This window comes from Bubalus bubalis, chromosome 4 (assembly GCF_019923935.1).
Source record: "Bubalus bubalis isolate 160015118507 breed Murrah chromosome 4, NDDB_SH_1, whole genome shotgun sequence".
Classification (NCBI taxonomy): domain Eukaryota; kingdom Metazoa; phylum Chordata; class Mammalia; order Artiodactyla; family Bovidae; genus Bubalus; species Bubalus bubalis.
In genome coordinates, this window is record NC_059160.1 from 71923512 (window position 1) to 71943554 (window position 20043).

The 20043-nt window shown below is 42.0% G+C and overlaps 1 protein-coding gene across 4 annotated transcripts in view; it reads left to right on the plus strand.

The window, feature by feature from the left end:
- The first annotated feature begins 1272 nt into the window (after positions 1-1272).
- MSRB3 (methionine sulfoxide reductase B3) overlaps positions 1273-20043 on the plus strand; it is a 176618-nt gene continuing 157847 nt past the window's right edge. Inside the window, exon 1 of one of the 4 annotated variants that reach the window (XM_025283912.2) lies at positions 1273-1475. In XM_025283912.2, the coding sequence (XP_025139697.1) occupies positions 1379-1475 (97 nt within the window). In that variant the 5' untranslated portion in view covers positions 1273-1378. Of the gene's footprint in view, positions 1476-1671; positions 1881-1927; positions 2163-20043 lie in introns of those variants that run through there. The other 3 variants (XM_006066448.3, XM_006066450.4, XM_006066449.3) reach the window with 3 other exon arrangements.

Genomic DNA, 20043 nt, shown 5'->3' on the forward strand with positions numbered 1-20043 from the left:
TCTGTAGCATATCACAATGGTTATAAATAATTACATAATCCTACGTCTTCAGGGCCTGTCCCATTAGTGCCAGTGTAAAAAAAAAAAAAAGTAATTAGACATCATTATGTCCTCTTGAAAAGCTACGGTCATTTGGCCTTGATTGCTGGCAGTTATCAGTGCCAAAGAAAAGTCAAGCCACTATTGGCTTAGGCCTATTATTAAACATTGGGCTTGACACTTTTGAATAAAGTTAGTACCTTTTGAATAAATTTCAACACTATCTTTCAGATAAGTTGAAAGAAATACAAAACTAGTGTAAAGAGTTGAAGACCATATATGGTATTCAAATATAAGTTTGGGAAGAGCCCGTTTTTAACAAGACTCTTGAGAGTCCCTTGGACTGCAAGGAGATCCAACCAGTCCATTCTGAAGGAGATCAGCCCTGGGATTTCTTTGGAAGGAATGATGCTAAAGCTGAAACTCCAGTACTTTGGCCACCTCATGTGAAGAGTTGACTCATTGGAAAAGATTCTGATGCTGGGCGGGATTGGGGGCAGGAGGAGAAAGGGACAACATAGGATGAGATGGCTGGGTGGCATCACTGACGTGAGTCTGAGTGAACTCTGGGAGTTGGTGATGGACAGGGAGGCCTGGCGTGCTGCGATTCATGGGGTCGCAGAGTCTGACACGACTGAGCGACTGAACGGAACTGAACTGAAGCGCGAGGCACACACACCCCCATACACACACCCTGGTGTAAAGGTCCCACTCATCTGGGATGCAGAGGGCTGGTTTTGTGTGTTAGATCAATAATGCCCGTTCGTTCTGTGTAGGATGGCGCGCCTGAGTGTGTGCATAACTGACAGCTCTGCTCTAGCCTCCCCCCACACTCAAGAGAAGCACTTGCCAAATATTTTTATCCCTTTACTCCCAGAGCTCGCAATTGATTGGGGCGCATCGCAGGAGTCTCCTTAAACTCCTTAGACGCCTTCCCGCGGGTCCCTGGCTAGCTGTCGGGTCTCCTCGTGATGGTTCTTCTCTCTTTTAATTCAGGGGTCTTAGGCGGGACCCGTGCTCCGCTCTGCTCTTGGGCCCCAACACTGGAAAGGGATGCCTTCTGGCAGAGGGGCGGCAGCCGTGGAGGAGGAGGATTCAGAGAAGGGAGGGAGCTGGCCGCTGCCGAGGCCCGGGCAGCGGGCACCGTCCGCGGCGGGCGAGCTCCGCGGTCCTCCCTCGCTCGTCTCCTTTGCTCATATTTGGACTCGGCTGCCCGTGCCCAGGAATTTCCCGTCATGCCTCCCGCCGCCCCGTCCGTCGCCCGGAGCCGGGGAGGAAGGGAGGGAGGCTCGGACAGCGGCGCCGGCGGCGGCGGCGGCGGCGGCTCCCTGGCACTTCCATGAGCCCGCGGCGGACCCTCCCGCGCCCCTTTTTGCTCTGCCTCTGCCTCAGCCTCTGCCTGGCCGCGGCTGCGGCCCGGGGAGCAGTGCAGTCCGGTGAGTTGGGGCTCGCTCCCCCACCCCTTGTCTGCCCTCACGCCCGGACCCCGCCGAGTTGAGATGTGACCCCGACCTCCGCTCCCCTGCGAGCGCCGGCAGCGCCCCCTTCAGCCTCCTGCCGGGAGCCCCCCTATCCTGAGCCCAAGAGGGGCGCGGGTGGTGAGAGGCGGATAGAAGGAGGTCAGGGCTGGCTTCGCCCCCGCCGACGGGAGGCGTCTGGCAGCGTCGCTGACACCTTATCCCGTCCCGGGAGCGAACCTGAGCCGGAGGGAGGCTCTGGACCGACGTGGGCCCCCGAGGGAGGGGCTTGGCAGGGCGGCTGGGGAAGGGACGCCGCCTCGGGCTCTGGAGGGCGCGGGTCCGCGGCGGGGACCACCTCGGAGTCCTCTGCCCCGCGCGGAGGTGTGTGTGTGTCGGGGGCCGGGGGGTACTCCTGCGCAGCAGCCGCTGAGATAACGGGCCCGGGCGCGTGGGAACGGCCAGCCAGGCCCGTGCCTCCCGCCGCGCGTCCGGGAGGGGCGCCGGGGAGCCGGGCGAGTAGGGGGACAGCGCCAGGAGCGGCGGGCGCGTGGCGACAAGCGGCGCACCCAGAAGCGCACCGCCGCCCTCGCCGCGGGGTCAGGCTCCCGAGGGCCCGGCTGGTGTCTAATAGGCCAAAACTGAACAAAATCCCGAGTTTTCCAGGTACCAGTTTTGTTTTGTTTTTGAGCGGAAAAAAGGGCATCGGAGTCTGGTTTGAAAGTTTCACCCTGGGCTGTTTACAACTATAAGATCGAAAGGTGCCATTCCTGCCTTATTTGGTTTAGGACTACAAGCTATCAAGCGAGGTAATTTTGCAGTCTCAACAGGACGATTTTTAAAGATAGTTTTCTCTAAATAATGTGGAATAAGATTATTATAAAAAGTAATTATTTGAAAGTACAAATGTAGAGTTTAAGGTAAATGTCAAATTGCAGGAGCCTTTATATTTGTGATAAGTATATAGTCATCAAAACTTCTCGATGCCTAATGTTATCTGGAATGGAAGAACAGAAAATATAACTTCTCAGAGTTGAGATTTCTTCGGAAATTTTAGTTTGCTTTTGTTTTTGCCACCAATAATCTAAACTGTCAAAATAAGATATGGCTAAAACCTAAGACTTATAAATTAGTTGAAAACTGACTCTACTAAGTATAGATTATATTCAACACCCTCTGGTCTTTTGCTTCCTATTTCCATTTGCAGTGGTGGTGGCAAAGTAGATTTTTAAGTTAGTTTTGTCTATAAAAGAATCCTTAGGATTCATGTAATTTATAAAATGGATAGGCGATTTAAAAAATATTTAGTGTGTGCAGATTATTGGTGTTAATTTAAATAATATCAATTTCATGTTTGCTTCTGATTAATATTGTTTTTTTAAAAAAACCTATTTTTAACAAATTTACACTTTAAAAGTAAGTTTACTAGCACTTCTTGGGGGACACAACAGGTTCTATCTTCACATTTTATCAGCGGTCTTCTAAAATATACTGTGCTGCAGATAAAGGGTAGATTGTACTTCCAGACAGTATATGTTGTTTTTTTTCCCCTCAGTTATGTGTTGACTTAATACTTGTGGTCAAGCAGCCCTTGAAGACTGAAATCCGGAGTACTATGGCCCCTTGCCAATAATTTTGAAAACCAAGTTTATATTTGGACCATTTAAACATTTATTCTTTTAATTTTGGTCCCAGCTGACATATAAGTCTAATTTCTGGTGACTTTTATTAGGGCCCTACGTGAATGTCTGGATTTTTTTTTTTAATATGTATTAAAATAAGCAACTCTCTGCCGTTTAGAGTTTTGTCACAGTGCCTAAACTGCCTATCTGCCAAGGTTGCAAATATACAACATCAGATAGGTTTTTGAATCAACACACAGTTTTTTGACTTTTAAAGGTGCTTGGTCTAATACCTTAACTGAAATGCTAACCCATTTGGTCAGAAACCGTTTTGCTAAACTTAAGTAATAAGAATATCCAAAAAAATATCCCAACAGTAGTTTTCATAGATTTTTCTAATACAGTATTTCTTTTATAATTAAAAATAAATTTTCAACCATTAGAGAAACTTTAGGAAATAATCTTTTTTGGTTCTGTCACAATCTGGTCACAGTCCCTTTGATTTTCATCTCACCTGTATTACTGTATTTAGGGATTTGTTTGATGAATTTGGTTTCAATGTTTAGCTTCCTTCTCTGTAAAGTGCTGAATTTGTACATAAGTCTCTATGTCCCTTCCAACCCCAGGATCCTCCAGGATTGTTTTTGTTTATATAAACCTGCAAAGCCACCCACTAGATTGGTCCAGACTTCTGATTGTCAACTCTGACTTGCTCTACATGTTTAACTGGTCTCCTTGTAGTCAAATCTGTTGGGTGTGGATCCAGCTTTGGGGAGACGGGATCTGTCTCAGGAAAATCTTGATACTTGCCCCAGACGTATACACCTGAAAAAAGAGTGCCATGTTATTAACCTTCTGTTACTTTCTTCCCCTTATCTAATAGTAGAAAGTGCTGGTTATGTCATAGGGTCAGTAGTTAAAGCAGGCCCTAAGATGTTTTGGTATTCAGTGTTGAAATTTGGTCTGGGTCAGGGATATCACTGGAGAGCACCCAGACCTCTTTGTATGGTTGGGAGAACTGTGGCTAGTCACTCGGGGCATTCCAGATAAAATGCACTGTGCTCAGTTATGACCTTTTTCTCATGCCTCAGAGGAGACTGAATGGGATCTACTCATCTGGTTTATTCAGAATTATATTGGCTTTGGGTAGGAGAGTAATCAGATAACTCTTTACGTTACCAGTTGTTACTCACAGATTTAGAGAACAAACTTATGGTTGCCGGGGGAAAGATTGAGGGAAGGGACTGTTAGGGAGTTCGGGAGGGACATGTACACACTGCTATACTTTAAATGGATAATCAACAAGGACCTACTGTGTAGCACAGGGAACTCTGCTCAGTGTTATGTGGTAGCTTGGATGAGACGGGAGTTTGGGGGAGAATGGATACATGTATATGTATGACTGAATCCCTTCACTGTTCAACTGAAATGATCACATTGTTAATGGGCTATACCCCAATACAAGATAAATAGTTTTAAAAAAATTTACCAGTTGTTAGCATCCCTGATTGCTATGCAGATACCTCAAGGCTTTACCTTGAAGATTCCTACATTTTCTCCTTCCTGGAGATGATGGATTTTCTTTTTAAAAATACTCAACACAGTCCTGGATCCCTGTTCACATATTTGTCTCTATAATATACCAAAGTCGTAGTTATGGCTTTTAAAGGAAATACAAATGAGAAGAAAGTATAGAAAAGGTAGCTCAGTAATAAATCAGCCAATTGACCTTATGAAGGATTTTGGTTATTGCCTCATTTAAGCTTCTGTTCCAAGTAACAGCGGTGAACTTGAACTAGTTTTAGGAACAAGAAAGACTGGAATGTGATGGAAGTCAAATGCACGCAGACCTTATTAGGGACTAGGAATGGAAAACCTGGAACTTCCTCTGTCTCTAGTCTTTGCCTTTCTTAGCTTCATTGATCTCTCTGTGTGAGATCTTTCCCCCGCTGTGTTCACAGTCATATGTGGGTGCTCAGTGGTTTCTGGATATGTAGGTGTCCCTCAATGCCAAGCACAGGGAGACACTAAATCAATGAGCCCTGATTCCAAATTCCTGGAATAACTAGATAGACATAGTTTGGGTCACATGTTTAATCTAGATTTTCTCTACAGTCTCTTCTAATTGTAGACTTCTTTGTACTATGCAAGCATTTACATGGTTTGACTTTGCATTTTTAAACTTTCTATTATAAAGTTACTAGTCCTTAAAATTCATGTATAATGTTCCCTTGATTGCAATGTGTGTGTAGACGTGTGTCACCTTCAATGGGATTCCAAGATGTTCGAGCTTTTCAGTCATACTACTGCAGGAATGCCGAAGAGCCAGCCTCCGGGAATAAACTGAGTGCAACACCACACTCAGGGATTATGACGCAGCTTAGGATCCAACAGAGTTGTGAAAATCCTGTTTAATAACGACTAATCCATCTTGCAGATAATCATCTGCCTGTTTTCAGGAATTCATTGAAGTAAAACCCTGAGCTCAAATAGCTCATACACTCCTAATTCATTAAAACTGTGTAAGTGATCATTAGAGACATTCAAAATAGTAATAGTTTAGGGGCCCAGGGTTCATCAGTTGTTTTCCTATTTCTCACACTTGTAGCATTTTCCACCTCTACCTTTCCTTTAGACCGTTTCTGCTGCCTGGAATACCTTTTTCTTAAGATTTGTTGAAGTCCTTACAGCCTCTGTTGCGTGGCATTTTATGAAGCTTTCTTAATCTCTTAGAATTTCTCACTTTTTTTAATGCTTCTAAGACATTTTGTACCTTGGCTGGAGCACGATTTTACTACCTTGCATTATGAAGTCCACATGTATGAATCTTCTTCGGGGGATTATAAGTTCTATGAGACCAATAAATCATCTTGAAGGACTCTGGTAGACTGTTAGCATCCATTGTCCCACATGTAATGCTTCTAACTTTTCAAATGTTCTGAAACTTCTATGGCATCCTGCTTGTCACTACCTTTTTCTTTTGACGTTGCAGCTCAATCATACTGCTTGTCTTTGGCAAGGTTCCTGTCTGTTTTCTAGGTTTTACAGGATTTTCCATGAATATGATAATTTTCTGTGTGAGAATCAATTATTCAGAATGATGGAATGTTTTCCTATAAATTGAGATGGCATGGGGAAGGAGAATATAGCAAACTCATATGGAAGGAAATCAACTTTTGTTGAGTACCCAATATTTCCCAGATCAGATTGACCAGGACACAACTGGAGCATATATGAGGGGGCATAGAGAGAAAATAAAGCGCAAAGATGGAAAATTAGGTTTGGCCTAGAAAACGGAAGGCTTTAATGCTAGTCTAGGAAATTTGGACTCAGTAGGCTATGAGGTTGAAGTTATTTTTGGTCCTGGAAATGTCGTAATCAGAGTTGAATTATAGGATATATTATTATCTAATTATCCAGAGGATGAATTGAATTGGGAAGGAAACCACTGGACTAATAAGGGAAAGTTACAAGAGTTTTTGTTAGAGAATGAAGACATAAGCCAGGAGTGCCTATAGGATTGGAGAAGCATGGCTGAAGTGAATTAGACAGAAAGAAACAATTAGTTGGATGTGGGGATAAACAGAGGGAAAAAGAGAGGGATGAATAAAAGATGATGGTAAGATGTGAAGCCTGGGCGATTAGGAGGAGTGAACTTGGGGCAGGTTGGTAGGTGGGGGTAAGAAAATAAGTTGTGTTTTAGATCTATTGCATTTGAGGTACTGGTGGACTATTCATGTGGAAGAGTGTGGTAGAATTAGAAATGTGAGACTGAAGCTTGAAGAGTCCGGAACTGTAGATAAAACATGTGTGAGTAAGGAAGGTTAAAAATAAAGGGGGGAAGAAACGTTTGTTGACTGGAGTAAGAACAAGGGCACAAGGAAAAGCATTGTAAAGAAGATACAGTTTGATCTGACTGAAAATGCCTGATCAGCATATGGCATTCTGTTTATGAACTTTCCTTGTTTAGGGTACATGACATCTTCTCCCTCCACAAATAGTGCCTGGGAAATATTGAGGAAAGGATACTGCAGCTAGGATGACCTTCCTAAACTGCAAAATTGTTGCTGCTACATCTTTGCTTAATTTCCTTCAGTGGCTTCTTATCTTTTTTTAAGCTAAGGAACTAACTCCTTAAAAGTCTTCATCATCACCAAGCCTTGTTCCTCTGGACTTTGGGCTTCTTCCAAGTTGTTCAGTTGGCCTTGAACACAGGTTCTGCTAAGTCTCCTCCCAGTTCCTCCCTTCACCCTCCCCAAGAATATGAGGCGGATGTGATTCCCACCAGATGGAGGACTCTTTGGTTTGTTGTTGTTATTCTTTATGGGCAATTAAAAAATGATTTTTCCTGTTTGTTTATGGCTGTGCTGGGTCTTCATTGCTATGCATGAGCTTTCCCTAGTTGCAGAGAGTGGGGACTAGTCTTCATTGCATTTGCAGGCTTCTCACTGCGATGGCTTTTCTTACTGTGGAGCATGGGCTCTAGAGTGTGTGGGCTTCAATAATTGCTTCATTAGTTGTGGTACATGGACTTAGTTGCCCCATAGCATATGGAATCTTCCCAGACTGTGGATCAAACCAGTGTCTCTTGCATGGCAAGGTGGTTTCTTAACCACTGGACCACCAGGTAAGTCTCTTTATGGGCATTTTTTATTGCCATGCTCAGATTTTTATTTATACAACAATCATTGACAATTTCCTTGCTGTTGTTCAGTTGCTAAATGTGTCTGACTCTTTGCCGCACCATGAACTGCAGCACGACAGGCTTCCCTGTCCTGTCTCCCTGAGTTTGCTCAAACTCTTGTCCATTCAGTGTATGAAGCCATCCAACCATCTCATCCTCTGTCACTCCCTTCTCCTCTTGCCCTCTATCATTCCCACCATCAGGGTCTTTTCCAATGAATCTGTACTTCTCATCAGGTGGCCCAAGTGTTGGAGCTTCAGCTTCAGCATCAGTCCTTCCAATGAATATTCAGGATTGATTTCCTTTAGGATTGACTAATTGGAGCTCCTTGTTGTCCAAGGGACTCCCAAGAGTCTTCTCCAGCACCACAATTCAAAAGCATCAGTTCTTCGGTGCTCAGCCTTCTTTATGGTCCAACTCTCACATCCGTACGTGACTACTGGAGAAACCATAGCTTTGACTATATTATGGACCTTTGTCAGCAAAGTGATGTCTCTGCTTTTTAATACACTGTTTAGGTTTGCCATAGCTTTTCTTTCAAGGAACAAGCATCTTTTAATTTTGTGGCTGCAGTCACCATCCACAGTGATTTTGGAGCCCAAGAAAATGAAATCTGACACTGTTTCCACTTTTTCCCTATCTATTTGCCATGTAGTGATGTGACTAGATGCCATGACTTTTGTTTTTTGAATGTTGAATTTTAAGCCAGCTTTTTCACTCTCCTCTTTCACTTTCATCAAGAGGCTGTTTAGTTCCTCTTCACTGCTGCTACTGCTAAGTTGCTTCAGTCGTGTCGGACTCTGCGCAACCCCATAGACGGCAGCCCACCAGGCTCCCCCGTCCCTGGGCTTCTCCAGGCAAGAACACTGGAGTGGGTTGCCATTTCCTTCTCCAATGCGTGCAAGTGAAAAGTGAAAGTGAAAAGTGAAAGTGGACTGCAGCCCACCAGGCTCCTCCATCCATGGGATTTTCCAGGCAAGAGTACTGGAGTGGGGTGCCATTGCCTTCTCCGTCTGCCATTAAAGTGGTATCATCTGCATATCTGAGGTTGTTGATATTTCTGCTGGCAATCTTGATTCTAGCTTGTGAGTCATCCAGCCCAGCATTTCGAATGATGTACTCTGCATATATGTTACATAAGCAGGGTGACAATATACAGCTTTGACGTACTCTTTTCCCAATCTCTAGGAAAATAATTTATAATAAATCACATCCCTCCTGCTTTCTTACAGAATACTTTGCTTCTCTTATCTCTTCAAGTGTCACCTACAAGGTTCTTGAATACTTGAGTTGACTACCCTGGCCACTATACCCTGACTCTGATGCTTGGCTGGGGGAGCCTGTAGCAGAGCTGTGACCTGGCATTTGTGTACTCAGATTGCCTAGCTGTGTGCTGATTTGTAAACTGTGAGACAATTTCTTGATACTCGACTTCTTGAAGGAAAGTGGAGGGAATTTACTTCATTGAGAAGACTTATTTGCTCTGACTGTAGGTAGAGAGGTTTGTAGAGTATGAAGATGACTGCAGGGGAAATAGAGAAACAGTGCTGGTACAGGAAGTGTGTTCTCAAGGCCTAGTTCCTGACCAACTGTCTATCCTGGTTCTGTTTCTAAAAATAGTACGTTGTTCATAATGCTTGTATAAAGTGACGTGTTTATGTCCAAGTATTAAGAGTCATTTCTAACTCATTTAAGAAATGCTAGCAGTGTAGTTTTAGTAGTATTGACTGAGAAAATATATACTAACAAACAGCCACCATAACATTTTGAATATTTTAAAATATAGATGCATTATCATATGTTTGGAAAGTACACATATGTGGAAATTATGACTCACAAGTCTGTAGACAACACGATTTCCTGCTTTATGGATACTCTCAGGGAGGCTCAGGTCTCAACTTTCAGCAACTCATTGTCATCTCACTTCAGGATGTGGGGGAGACTTCTGTTTAAAAATGTGAGCCATAGCTAAACTTTTTAATGAAAGGAAAACTCCTTCTCAACATCTTCTTTCAACTGTAGTTGCCTGCTTTATGCTAGGCAATGTACCTTATGCTAAAGCCGGGCTATTAAATAGTCTTAGGGATTAGTACATGAACACTTTTTAAAAATTAAATTTTCAGGTGTATGAGCATCATTTTTAGGGCTATGATCTGTTACTATAGAGATAAAAATTAGTATATGGTTTGTATGAAGGACTTTTCTGCAATCTGTCATGGCCATGGCATGACTGTCTTCTATTACTATAAATTACACTGTGAAATTTTATAGTTTATTGGGTCAGTTATTTTATTTAAAGCAAAAATGAAAATCCAAACAAAACAAAATCAATCCTTCAGTACATATGTTAAGGCAACATTGAAAATAAACCCATGCTACATGTTAGAGTCCTTAACAAATATCAGGACAGCCCTTATATAAATCCAAGAACCCTGAATTTACCATTATTATTTCGTTTCTTTTGCTTCCCTTGTGTTTGGTTAACAGAGCATCCGAGCTTGGCTGGGGTTGGGAGAGATCTCTAGTGACTATTATAGGTAGGTATTTCTTTTATCTTAGATTCAGATCAGATCAGTCGCTCAGTCGTGTCCGACTCTTTGCGACCCCATGAATCGCAGCAAATCGCAGCACGCCAGGCCTCCCTGTCCATCACCAACTCCCGGAGTTCACTCAGACTCATGTCCATCGAGTCAGTGATGCCATCCAGCCATCTCATCCTCTGTCGTTCCCTTCTCCTCCTGCCCCCAATCCCTCCCAGCATCAGAGTCTTTTCCAATGAGTCAACTCTTCGCATGAGGTGGCCAGAGTACTGGAGTTTCAGCTTTAGCATCATTCCTTCCAAAGAAATCCCAGGGCTGATCTCCTTCAGAATGGACTGGTTGGATCTCCTTGCAGTCCAAGGGACTCTCAAGAGTCTTCTCCAACACCACAGTTCAAAAGCATCAATTCTTCAGCGCTCAGCCTTCTTCACAGTCCAACTCTCACATCCATACATATCTTAGCCTCTTCACGGGAAGGTCAATTTCACTGATTGGAAGTAAGAGACAGTAAAACCCTCGTGTGGCCATTCATACAAGTCCTTATTTAGAGAACAAGTGATTATGCTACCTTTGCACGGTCAGGATACCGCGGCCGTTTAACGGTTGTCACTGGGCAGGCAGTGCCTCCAATACTAGGGATGCTGGAGGTGATGTTTTTGGTAAACAGGCGGGGTTTGTGTTTGCCGAGTTCCTTTTACTTCTTTTAATCTTTCCTTAGTGCATTCCTGTGTTGGATTAACAGTGTAATAAATAAATTATTTATTATTAGGTTATTTTTATTAGCTGTTAATGGTCAGAATATTATCAGATACTGACTTAAACTCATGCAAGGAGAAAGTGTTTCTTGTTACTCATATTAACATTATTGCTTCTATTAGATTAGTAGAGTGAAATAAGGAAAGGTGCACAGTACAAAAGAACTGATGTGGGTAAGGGACCACAAGTAAGGTTTTGGGGCTCTAGGCTCACTTGACTGAGCATGAAAGAGTGCACGCACTGTTGGCCCTGTTCCTGATTTCTTGGTGTGTGAACATGCCTTCTAGTCAGAAGGGGCTGGAAAGATGGGTTGAAGGCAGAGGGTGTTTACCTTTGTGCAGGATCAGTTGAAAAATCGCAGACTCATTGACATATCTGCATTCTTGTGTGTATGCTCATGTCCCAAGGGAGTCAGCATAGTCACTGGATAGCCACTAGAAAGGCTGGGTTTCCTAGTCCTGTTCTTATCTAAGGCATTTTAGCTTCCTATGCCTCAGTTTTCATACCTGTAAAATGAACAAATTTTGGATGGATAATACCTGATATTGCTTTTGCATTAAGATTCTGTAATCTATGGCTTGTCTAAAAGTCTTCAAGTAGCTTTCAAGTAGCTTTCATAATTTTTAACAGAAGTGACATGATTAATAAATTACACAAAATTATCTATTGTCTTGTTATACTTGGTTCAAGCTATTTTGTGGAACTAAATATAAAGGTTATTCTGAGACTAAGATCCTATTTGAACCTTGTAGACTACTGTGCCCAGTAATTTGATCCATAGCAAAATTGCATAACCTTTTTAAAGATTTAGTATTTATTTAGAGGATAGGTTACAATGTATTAGAAACATCATATTATTAATAACCATCCCATCTAAAGTAATGGCATTAAACATGAGAAATTACATTGATTTTTCTAAATGTACAGCTAAGAATTGTTTGTTTAGGCTTGGAGATATATCTCACTTAGGAAAAGTCCTCTTTTATCAGGGTACACTGCTAGTGGAATTTACCTTTGACCATCCTAGAAATATATTTAACTGTTTAATTTAGTTAGTTTGATCTTATCATTAAAGAAGAAAATCTCTTCCATTGAGCTTTTTAAAGAAAAAGAAACAACTAATTTGAGAGGTTAAAAAAAAGTATCTTCTCCTGCCTTTAAAATGTGTTACTAAATTTTTGCTCTTTTTATTGTAAAATATTTCACACACACACACGAGTATATAACATCTATACAAGACATAAAGAATAATTTTTAAAAGTTTGGGTACCCCTACTCAGCTTCAGGAATGGAATGCTGAAGTAGCCTGTGTGACCTTCACCAGGCCCATCTTCCCTTAGCCTAGAATTGCTCACAGTCATGTATTTTGTGGTTATCACTTAAGACAAATAACTAATAAACTCTTGATTTCTTTATAGGTTTACTGTAGATATATCCCTACATATTTTATTGTTCAGTTTTGCACATATTGGAACCCTACATAAATGGTATTATCTGATGTATAACCTCCATAACTTGCTTTTCCCCACTGTGACATTGTATTTGTGTTATCCATCTTGGTGTATATAACTCATTTTTAGAGATTACCTTTTCTTTCATTATCTGTATGTTTTTCTTTGTTTCATTTATTTCCACTCCTTGCACTTTTGTCCATTAGGGCTCTTGTGTTTTCCTGTGAATCAAATCTTTGTATTTTGTCCCATTGCTTTTATATTTCATCATCCATATTAAATAATAGTAATGATAATAATAATAGCAAATACATACAAATGTTACTGTGTGCCAGGCACTACTTTCACTATGTACTATTTACATATATTAACTCATTTAATGCTCATGGTAACTTTATCAAGGAGATAAAATATTACGATAGTTCATATGTTAAGAGTAGGATCTGAAGCACAGAGACATTAAATCCTTTGAATTCAGGCAGTCTGGCTCCAGAGTCCATCCTCTTCCTCATATACTGTTCTGACTCACTCCTGTAGTCTTTTCTTTTACTTACATTTTTTCTCATTTAACTTTTTAGGGTATTATAGGGTATACAACATTTCTGTGACATTCAGAAAAGAATCGCCATAGTGAGACGTCAGATTGGTTCTCCTGTACAGTACCAGTTGCTTAGAGTCATGCCAATTTAATCTGCTTCATGGTTAGACCGTGACTTGTATTTATTTATTTGGCTGTGCCGTGTCTTAGTTGTGGCGTGTGGGACTGAGCTCAGGCCCCCTGCATTCAGGGAGTGCAGAGTCTTAGCCACTGGACCACCAGGGAAGTCCCTGTACTGTGACTTTGTTACACAGGTGTGCTTTTTTCCCTCCAATTTCCTGGGATTTATTATTGCTTTTTTTCTAACTAGAAGGAAAAAACTATGCCTTCTTCATATTCTTCGAAAGTCTTTCAGTTCTGCACTTTCTGTGTGTGGTTTGGAATTGGTACCATTGATTCCCTGTGCTAGTTTGGGCCAGTTTCTTCATATTTAGACAATGGCATCTGCTTTTAAAAAATATGAGTGACCTTATATGAATCACTCAAATTTCCTGAGCTTTCGATTTCCCAACTAAGCTGTTTTGTTAAGTATGATTATTTTAGTAATCAGATACATATAATTGCTAATCAGAACTTCCTGTGTCTGTGGTATAACCAAGTGTGAAATAACCAAGAGGGATCATGAGGGAAAATAATTGAAGGGAAGTTCTCGATAGTGATTGGAAATTGCTGATTGTTCCCAACCCCTTAAATTATAGACCAAAAAACTTTGGCATAGAGAGATAAAATCCCTTTGTATGATTACTTTTTAGGTATAGTTGTAATTTTTTCCTAAATTAACTAATTTTCTCTTATATTCTGTGATTTTATGACTCCTTTGGATGGTGTGCTTGCTCAGTTGTGTCCAATTCTTTGCAACCCCATGGACTGTAGTGCTGCCAGTTCCTCTGTCCATGGAATTTTCCAGGTAATAATACTGGAGTGAGTTGCCATTTCCTCCTCCAGGAGATCTTCCCCACCCAGGTGTTGAACCCACATCTCTTCCATCTCCTGCATTGTAGGCAGATTCTTTACCCCTCGCGCCACCTGGAAGCTCTTGGATAATCTCCTAATATCTCTTATTTGTGTGCGTGCTAAGTTGCTTCAGTTGTGTCCAACTCTATGTGACCCTATGGACTGTAGCCCGCAAGGGTCTTCTGTCCATGGGATTGTCCAGGCAAGAATACTGCAGTGGGTTGCTGTGCCCGCCTCTAGAGGATCTTCCTAACCCAGGGATCGAACTGCATCTTTCACATGCTCAAATTTCTCTCATCTTAAAAAAAAAAAAAAAAAAAAAAGCCTACTCAACTTGTCATCCTCTGAGACCAAGTAGTTTTACAAGGTATTTATATGCTTGCTGTCACTGTTTCTCTGCCATCTATCCAAAAATATGACTGAACACATGTTACATGTCAGGCAGTAACTAACCTAGTATCTGAGGATGTAGGATGAACCAGAGAGACTAGGGACTTTGATTTTTAGTTTGGAACCAGCATGGCCTGTAACAGAAAGAAGACCATTTTATGGTAGGTGCAAGAGGGAGAATGGTTAGAGTTACAGGCAAAGTTCAGTTCGGTTCAATCGCTCAGTTGAATCTGACTCTTTGCAACCCCATGGACTGCAGCACACCACGCCTCCCTGTCCATCACCAACTCCTGGAGTTTACTCAAACTCATCTCCAATGAGCCTGTATGCCATCTAACCATCTCATCCTCTGTCGTCCCCTTCTACCGCCTTCAATCTTTCCCAGCATCAGGGTCTTTTCAAATGAGTCAGTTCTTTGCATCAGGTGGCCAAAGTATTGGAGTTTCAGCTTCAGCATCAGTCCTTCCAATAAATATTCAGGACTGATTCCTTTAGGATGGACTGGTTGGATCTCCTTGCAGTCCAAGGAACTCTCAAGAGTCTTCTCCAACACCATAGTACAAAAGCATCAATTCTTCAGTGCTCAGCTTTCTTTATAGTCCAATTCTCATATCCTCACGTGACTACTGGAAAAACCAAAGCTTTGACTAGACAGACCTTTGTTGGCAATGTAATGTCTCTGCTTTTTAATATGATGACTAGGTTGGTCATAACTTTTCTTCCAAGGAGCAAGTGTCTTTTAATTTCATGGCTGCAGTCACCATCTGCATGTGATTTTGGAGCCCCCCAAAATAAAGTCTATCACTGTTTCCACTGTTTCCCCATCTATTTGCCATGAAGTGATGGGACCAGATGCCATGACTTAGTTTTCTTAATGTGGAGTTTTAAGTCAACTTTTCCACTCTCCTCTTTTACTTTCATCAAGAGGCTATTTAGTTCTTCTTTGCTTTCTGCCAGAAGTGTGGTGTCATCGGCATATCTGAGGTTATTGATATTTCTCCAGGCAATCTTTATTCCAGCTTGTGCTCCATCCAGTCCAGCGTTTCTCATGATGTACTCTGCATATAAGTTAAATAAGCAGGGTGACAATATACAGCCTTGACATACTCCTTTCCTGATTTGGAACCAGTCTGTTGTCCAGTTCTAACTGTTGCTTCTTGACCTGCATACAAATTTCTCAGAAGGCAGGTCATGTGATCTGGCATTCCCATCTCTTGAAGAATTTTCCACAGTTTGTTGTGATACACACAGTCAAAGGCTGTGGCCTAGTCTATAAAGCAGAAATAGATGTTTTTCTGGACCTCTCTTGTTTTTTTGATGATCCAACGGATGTTGGCAATTTGATCTCTGGTTCCTCTGCCTTTTCTAAATCCAGCTTGAACATCTGGCAGTTCTTGGTCCACGTACTTTTGAAGCCTGGCTTGGAGATTTTTGAGCATTACTTTAGTAGCGTGTGAGATGAGTGCAATTGTATCGTAGTCTGAGCCTTCTTTGGCATTGCCTTTCTTTGGGATTGGAATGAAAATGGACCTTTTCCAGTCCTGTGGCCACTGCTGAGTTTTCCAAATTTGCTGGCATAATGAGCACAGCACTTGCACAGCATCATCTTTTAGGATTTGAAATAGCTCAACTGGAATTCCATCACTAGCTTTGTTTGTAGTGATGCTTCCTAAGGCCCACTTGACTTCACATTCTAGGATGTCTGGCTCTAGGTGAGTGATCACACCATCGTGATTATCTGGGTCATGAAGATCTTTTTTGTACAGTGCTTCTGTGTATTCTTGCCACCTCTTCTTAATATCTTCTGCTTCTGTTAGGTCCATACCATTTCTGTCCTTTATTGTGCCCATCTTTGCATGAAATGTTCCCTTGGTATCTCTCATTTTCTTGAAGAGATCTCTAGTCTTTCCCATTCTTTTGTTTTCCTCTATTTCTTTGCATTGATCACTGAGGAAGGCTTTCTTATCTCTCATTGCTATTCTTTGGAACTCTGCATTCAAATGGGTGTATCTTTCCTTTTCTCCTTTGCCTTTTGCTTTTCTTCTTTTCACAGCTATTTGTAAGGCCTCCTCAGACAACCATTTTTCGTTTTTGCCATTTCTTTTTCTTGGGGATGGTCTTGATTACTGTCTCCTGTACAATGTCATGAACCTCCAACAATAGTTCTTCAGGCACTCTGTCAATCAGATCTAATTCCTTGAATTTATTTCTCACTTCTACTGTATAATCATAAGGGATTTGATTTAGGTCATACCTAAATGGTCTAGAGGCTTTCCCTACTTTCTTCAATTTAAGTCTGAATTTGGCAATAAGGAGTTCATGATCTGAGCCACAGTCAGCTCCCGGTCGTGTTTTTGCAGACTGTATAGAGTTTCTCCATCTTTGGCTGCAAAGAATATAATGTCTGATTTTGGTATTGACCATCTGGTGATATCCATGTGTAGAGTCTTCTCTTGTGTTGTTGGAAGAGGGTGTTTGCTATGACCAGTGTATTCTCTTGGGAAAACTCTATTATCCTTTGCCCTGCTTCAGTCTGTACTCCAAGGCCAAATTTGCCTGTTACTCCATGTATTTCTTGACTTCCTACTTTTGCATTCCAGTCCCCTGTAATGAAAAGAACATCTTTTTTTAAGGGCAAAGGGGGAGGGCCAGATCACATGGGGCTTTTACACCATTGTGAGGAGTTGAGACACTGTTCTTTGTGATTGAAGCCATTAAGGGCTTTTGGGCAGACAGTGACCATATCTAATATGTACTTTAAAGTAGTCATTCTGGCTGCTATGTGGAGAATGATTTGCAGGGACCAAGTGTGGAAGCAGGTCAACCATTAGGGCTAGTTCAGTGGTTCAGTGAGGAGTTGATAACGGTTTGGACCGGGGTGCTGGTGGTGGAAGTGATAGGTTGCTGATGGATTGGCTACAGAGTCTAAGAAAATGAAGAAACATCCAAGCTATTCCATTGAAACTGCTTTGATTGAAGCCACTAATGGTGTCCATATCACTAAATCCAGTGGTCTCCCTATCTTCCTTCAGTGAATTTGGTATACTGACCACTCATTCCTAGAAACGCTATGACAAACCTAGACAACATATGAAAAAGCAGAGACATTACTTTGCCAACAAAGGTCCGTCTAGTCAAAGCTTTGGTTTTTCTAGCAGTCTCATATGGATGTGAGAGTTGGACTATAAAGAAAGCTGAGTGCTGAAGAACTGATGCTTTTGAACTGTGGTGTTGGAGAAGACTCTTGAGAGTTCCTTGGACTGCAAGGAGGTCAAACTAGTTCATCCTAAAGGAAATCAGTCCTGAATATTCATTGGAAGGACTGATGCTAAAGCAGAAGCTCCAATACTTTGGCCATCTGATGGGAAGAGCTGACTCATTGGAAAAGACCTTGATGCTGGGAAAGACTGAAGGTAGGAGGATAAGGGAACAAAAGAGGAAGAGATGGTTGTATGGCATCACTGACTCAATGGATGAGTTTGAGCAAGCTCTGGGAGATGGTGAAGGACAGGGAAGCCTGGTGTGCTGCAGTCCATGGGGTTGCAAAGAGTCAGACAGAACTGAGCGACTGCACAACAACACTCCTAGCAATAGTCTTTTCTCTTAGCTTCTAACACTGTTATTGTTAGATGTATGATCTTGAAAAAAATGAGAGTGTTAGATGCTTAGTTGTATTTGACTCTTTGCGACCCCATTGACAGTAGCTCACCAAGCTCCTCTGTCCATGGAATTCTCTAGGCAAGAATACTGTTGTGGGTAGCCATTCCCTTCTCCAGGGGATCTTCCTGACCTAAGAATTGAACCCAGGCCTCCTGCATTGCAGGCAGATTCTTTACTGTCTGAGCGACCAAGGAAGCCCATATGATCTTAGGCAAATTAATTAAATGATCTGTTCCTCAGTTTCTTCTCTTGTAGATTGAGGATAGAAGTGTTCCTACCACATGGACTATTGAAATTATTAGATGAGATAGCATATATGAGTTACTTAGTGCAGAGCCTTCCACAGACTTAGTTCACAGTAAATGTTAGCTAGCAACCTCATCACCATCCTAATCTCATCATCACCGCTGTCGTTCTGAAACAATACTCTCCTTGACCTCTGCCTTCTTTGGCCACTGCTCTTTCTTGGTCTTCTTTGCTAGTTCTTTCTCTTCCAGCTCACCTCTGGATGTTGAGGTTCCTCAGGGCTCTGATATTTTGTTTTCTCATTTTACACATTTTCTTAGGCAATCTTATTTACTCCATGGCTTCAGTTCCATCTGATGAGTCAGTTCCCCCTAAGTTTACCGACAACCTAGCTCTGCATCTATGCTGCTGCTGCTAAGTCGCTTCAGTCGTGTCCGACTCTGTGCGACCCCATAGACGGCAGCCCACCAGGCTCCCCCTTCCGTGGGATTCTCCAGGCAAGAACACTGGAGTGGGTTGCCATTTCCTTCTCCAATGCATGAAAGTGAAAAGTGAAAGTGAAGTCGCTCAGTCGTGTGCGACTCTTAGCGACCCCATGGACTGCAGCCCACCAGGCTCCTTCATCCATGGGATTTTCCAGGCAAGAGTACTGGAGTGAGGTGCCATTGCCTTCTCCGCTGCATCTAAGCTACAGTCCTGTATATCCACCTGTTTCTATCTCATCTCCATTTGGTTGGTTGTGTGTACCTTTAATAGGTTAAACATTTATTATTAAAGGTACGTCTCCCAAGGTTACATCTCCCACCTTGTCCCTTACCTTAGTAGATGGTATTACCATGTGCACAGTTGCTTAAGCCAGAACTGGAGTCTTATTAAATTTATTTCTTGTCTCATACCCTGTCAATGGTTTGTGTGGATTTTTCTACAATAGCTTCGCAATTAGGCTCACTACCTCTGTTCTGATGCCACTCCCATCCATTTCCCGCCTTTTAGCCATGGCATTCTTTTAAATTTGAAGATCTGATCATGTTACTCTCCTTCAGTTACTTCTTTTTCTTTTTAGGATAAAGTTCCAAATTGTTATAATAGCTTCAAGATTTCTTCTGCTTACCTCATCAGCCTCATCATCTCATCCATCTGTTCCTCACTTACACCTTCTAGCCACACTGCTTTTCTTTCATAACCTTCAGTGGGCTACACTCACTTTAACCTGAGGGTTCCTGCTCATCTTTTTCTTTGTCTGGTACACTTCTTTCCTCATTCTTAATTTGGGCAACCCAGCCTTATCCTTTATTCTTAGTTTAAATATCACTACCTGCAGGTTGGCTTTCTTATGCCTCTCAAACTAGACTTCTTCCTTCTGTTATATAGGATCTTTATTCCCCTTTTGCCTCTCCATGATCTTTATTGCACTTGCTAATAATATCTTTCTCACAAATATGTAAGCTTCTTGGTGGCAGGACCATGGTCTCTCATTCCTCACTTTGTTCCCAGCATCTGTTTGTTAAATAGAGTAACATGAATACAGTGTGGGCTTGCTAGTGAGTGAGAGAGGCTTCTATCTGAGTTTGGTGTGTTTTTCTTAAATCTTTCAAGGTGATAAAAGGGAAGAAGACAAAAGTATAGTGTACAGCAGTTTAACTTTC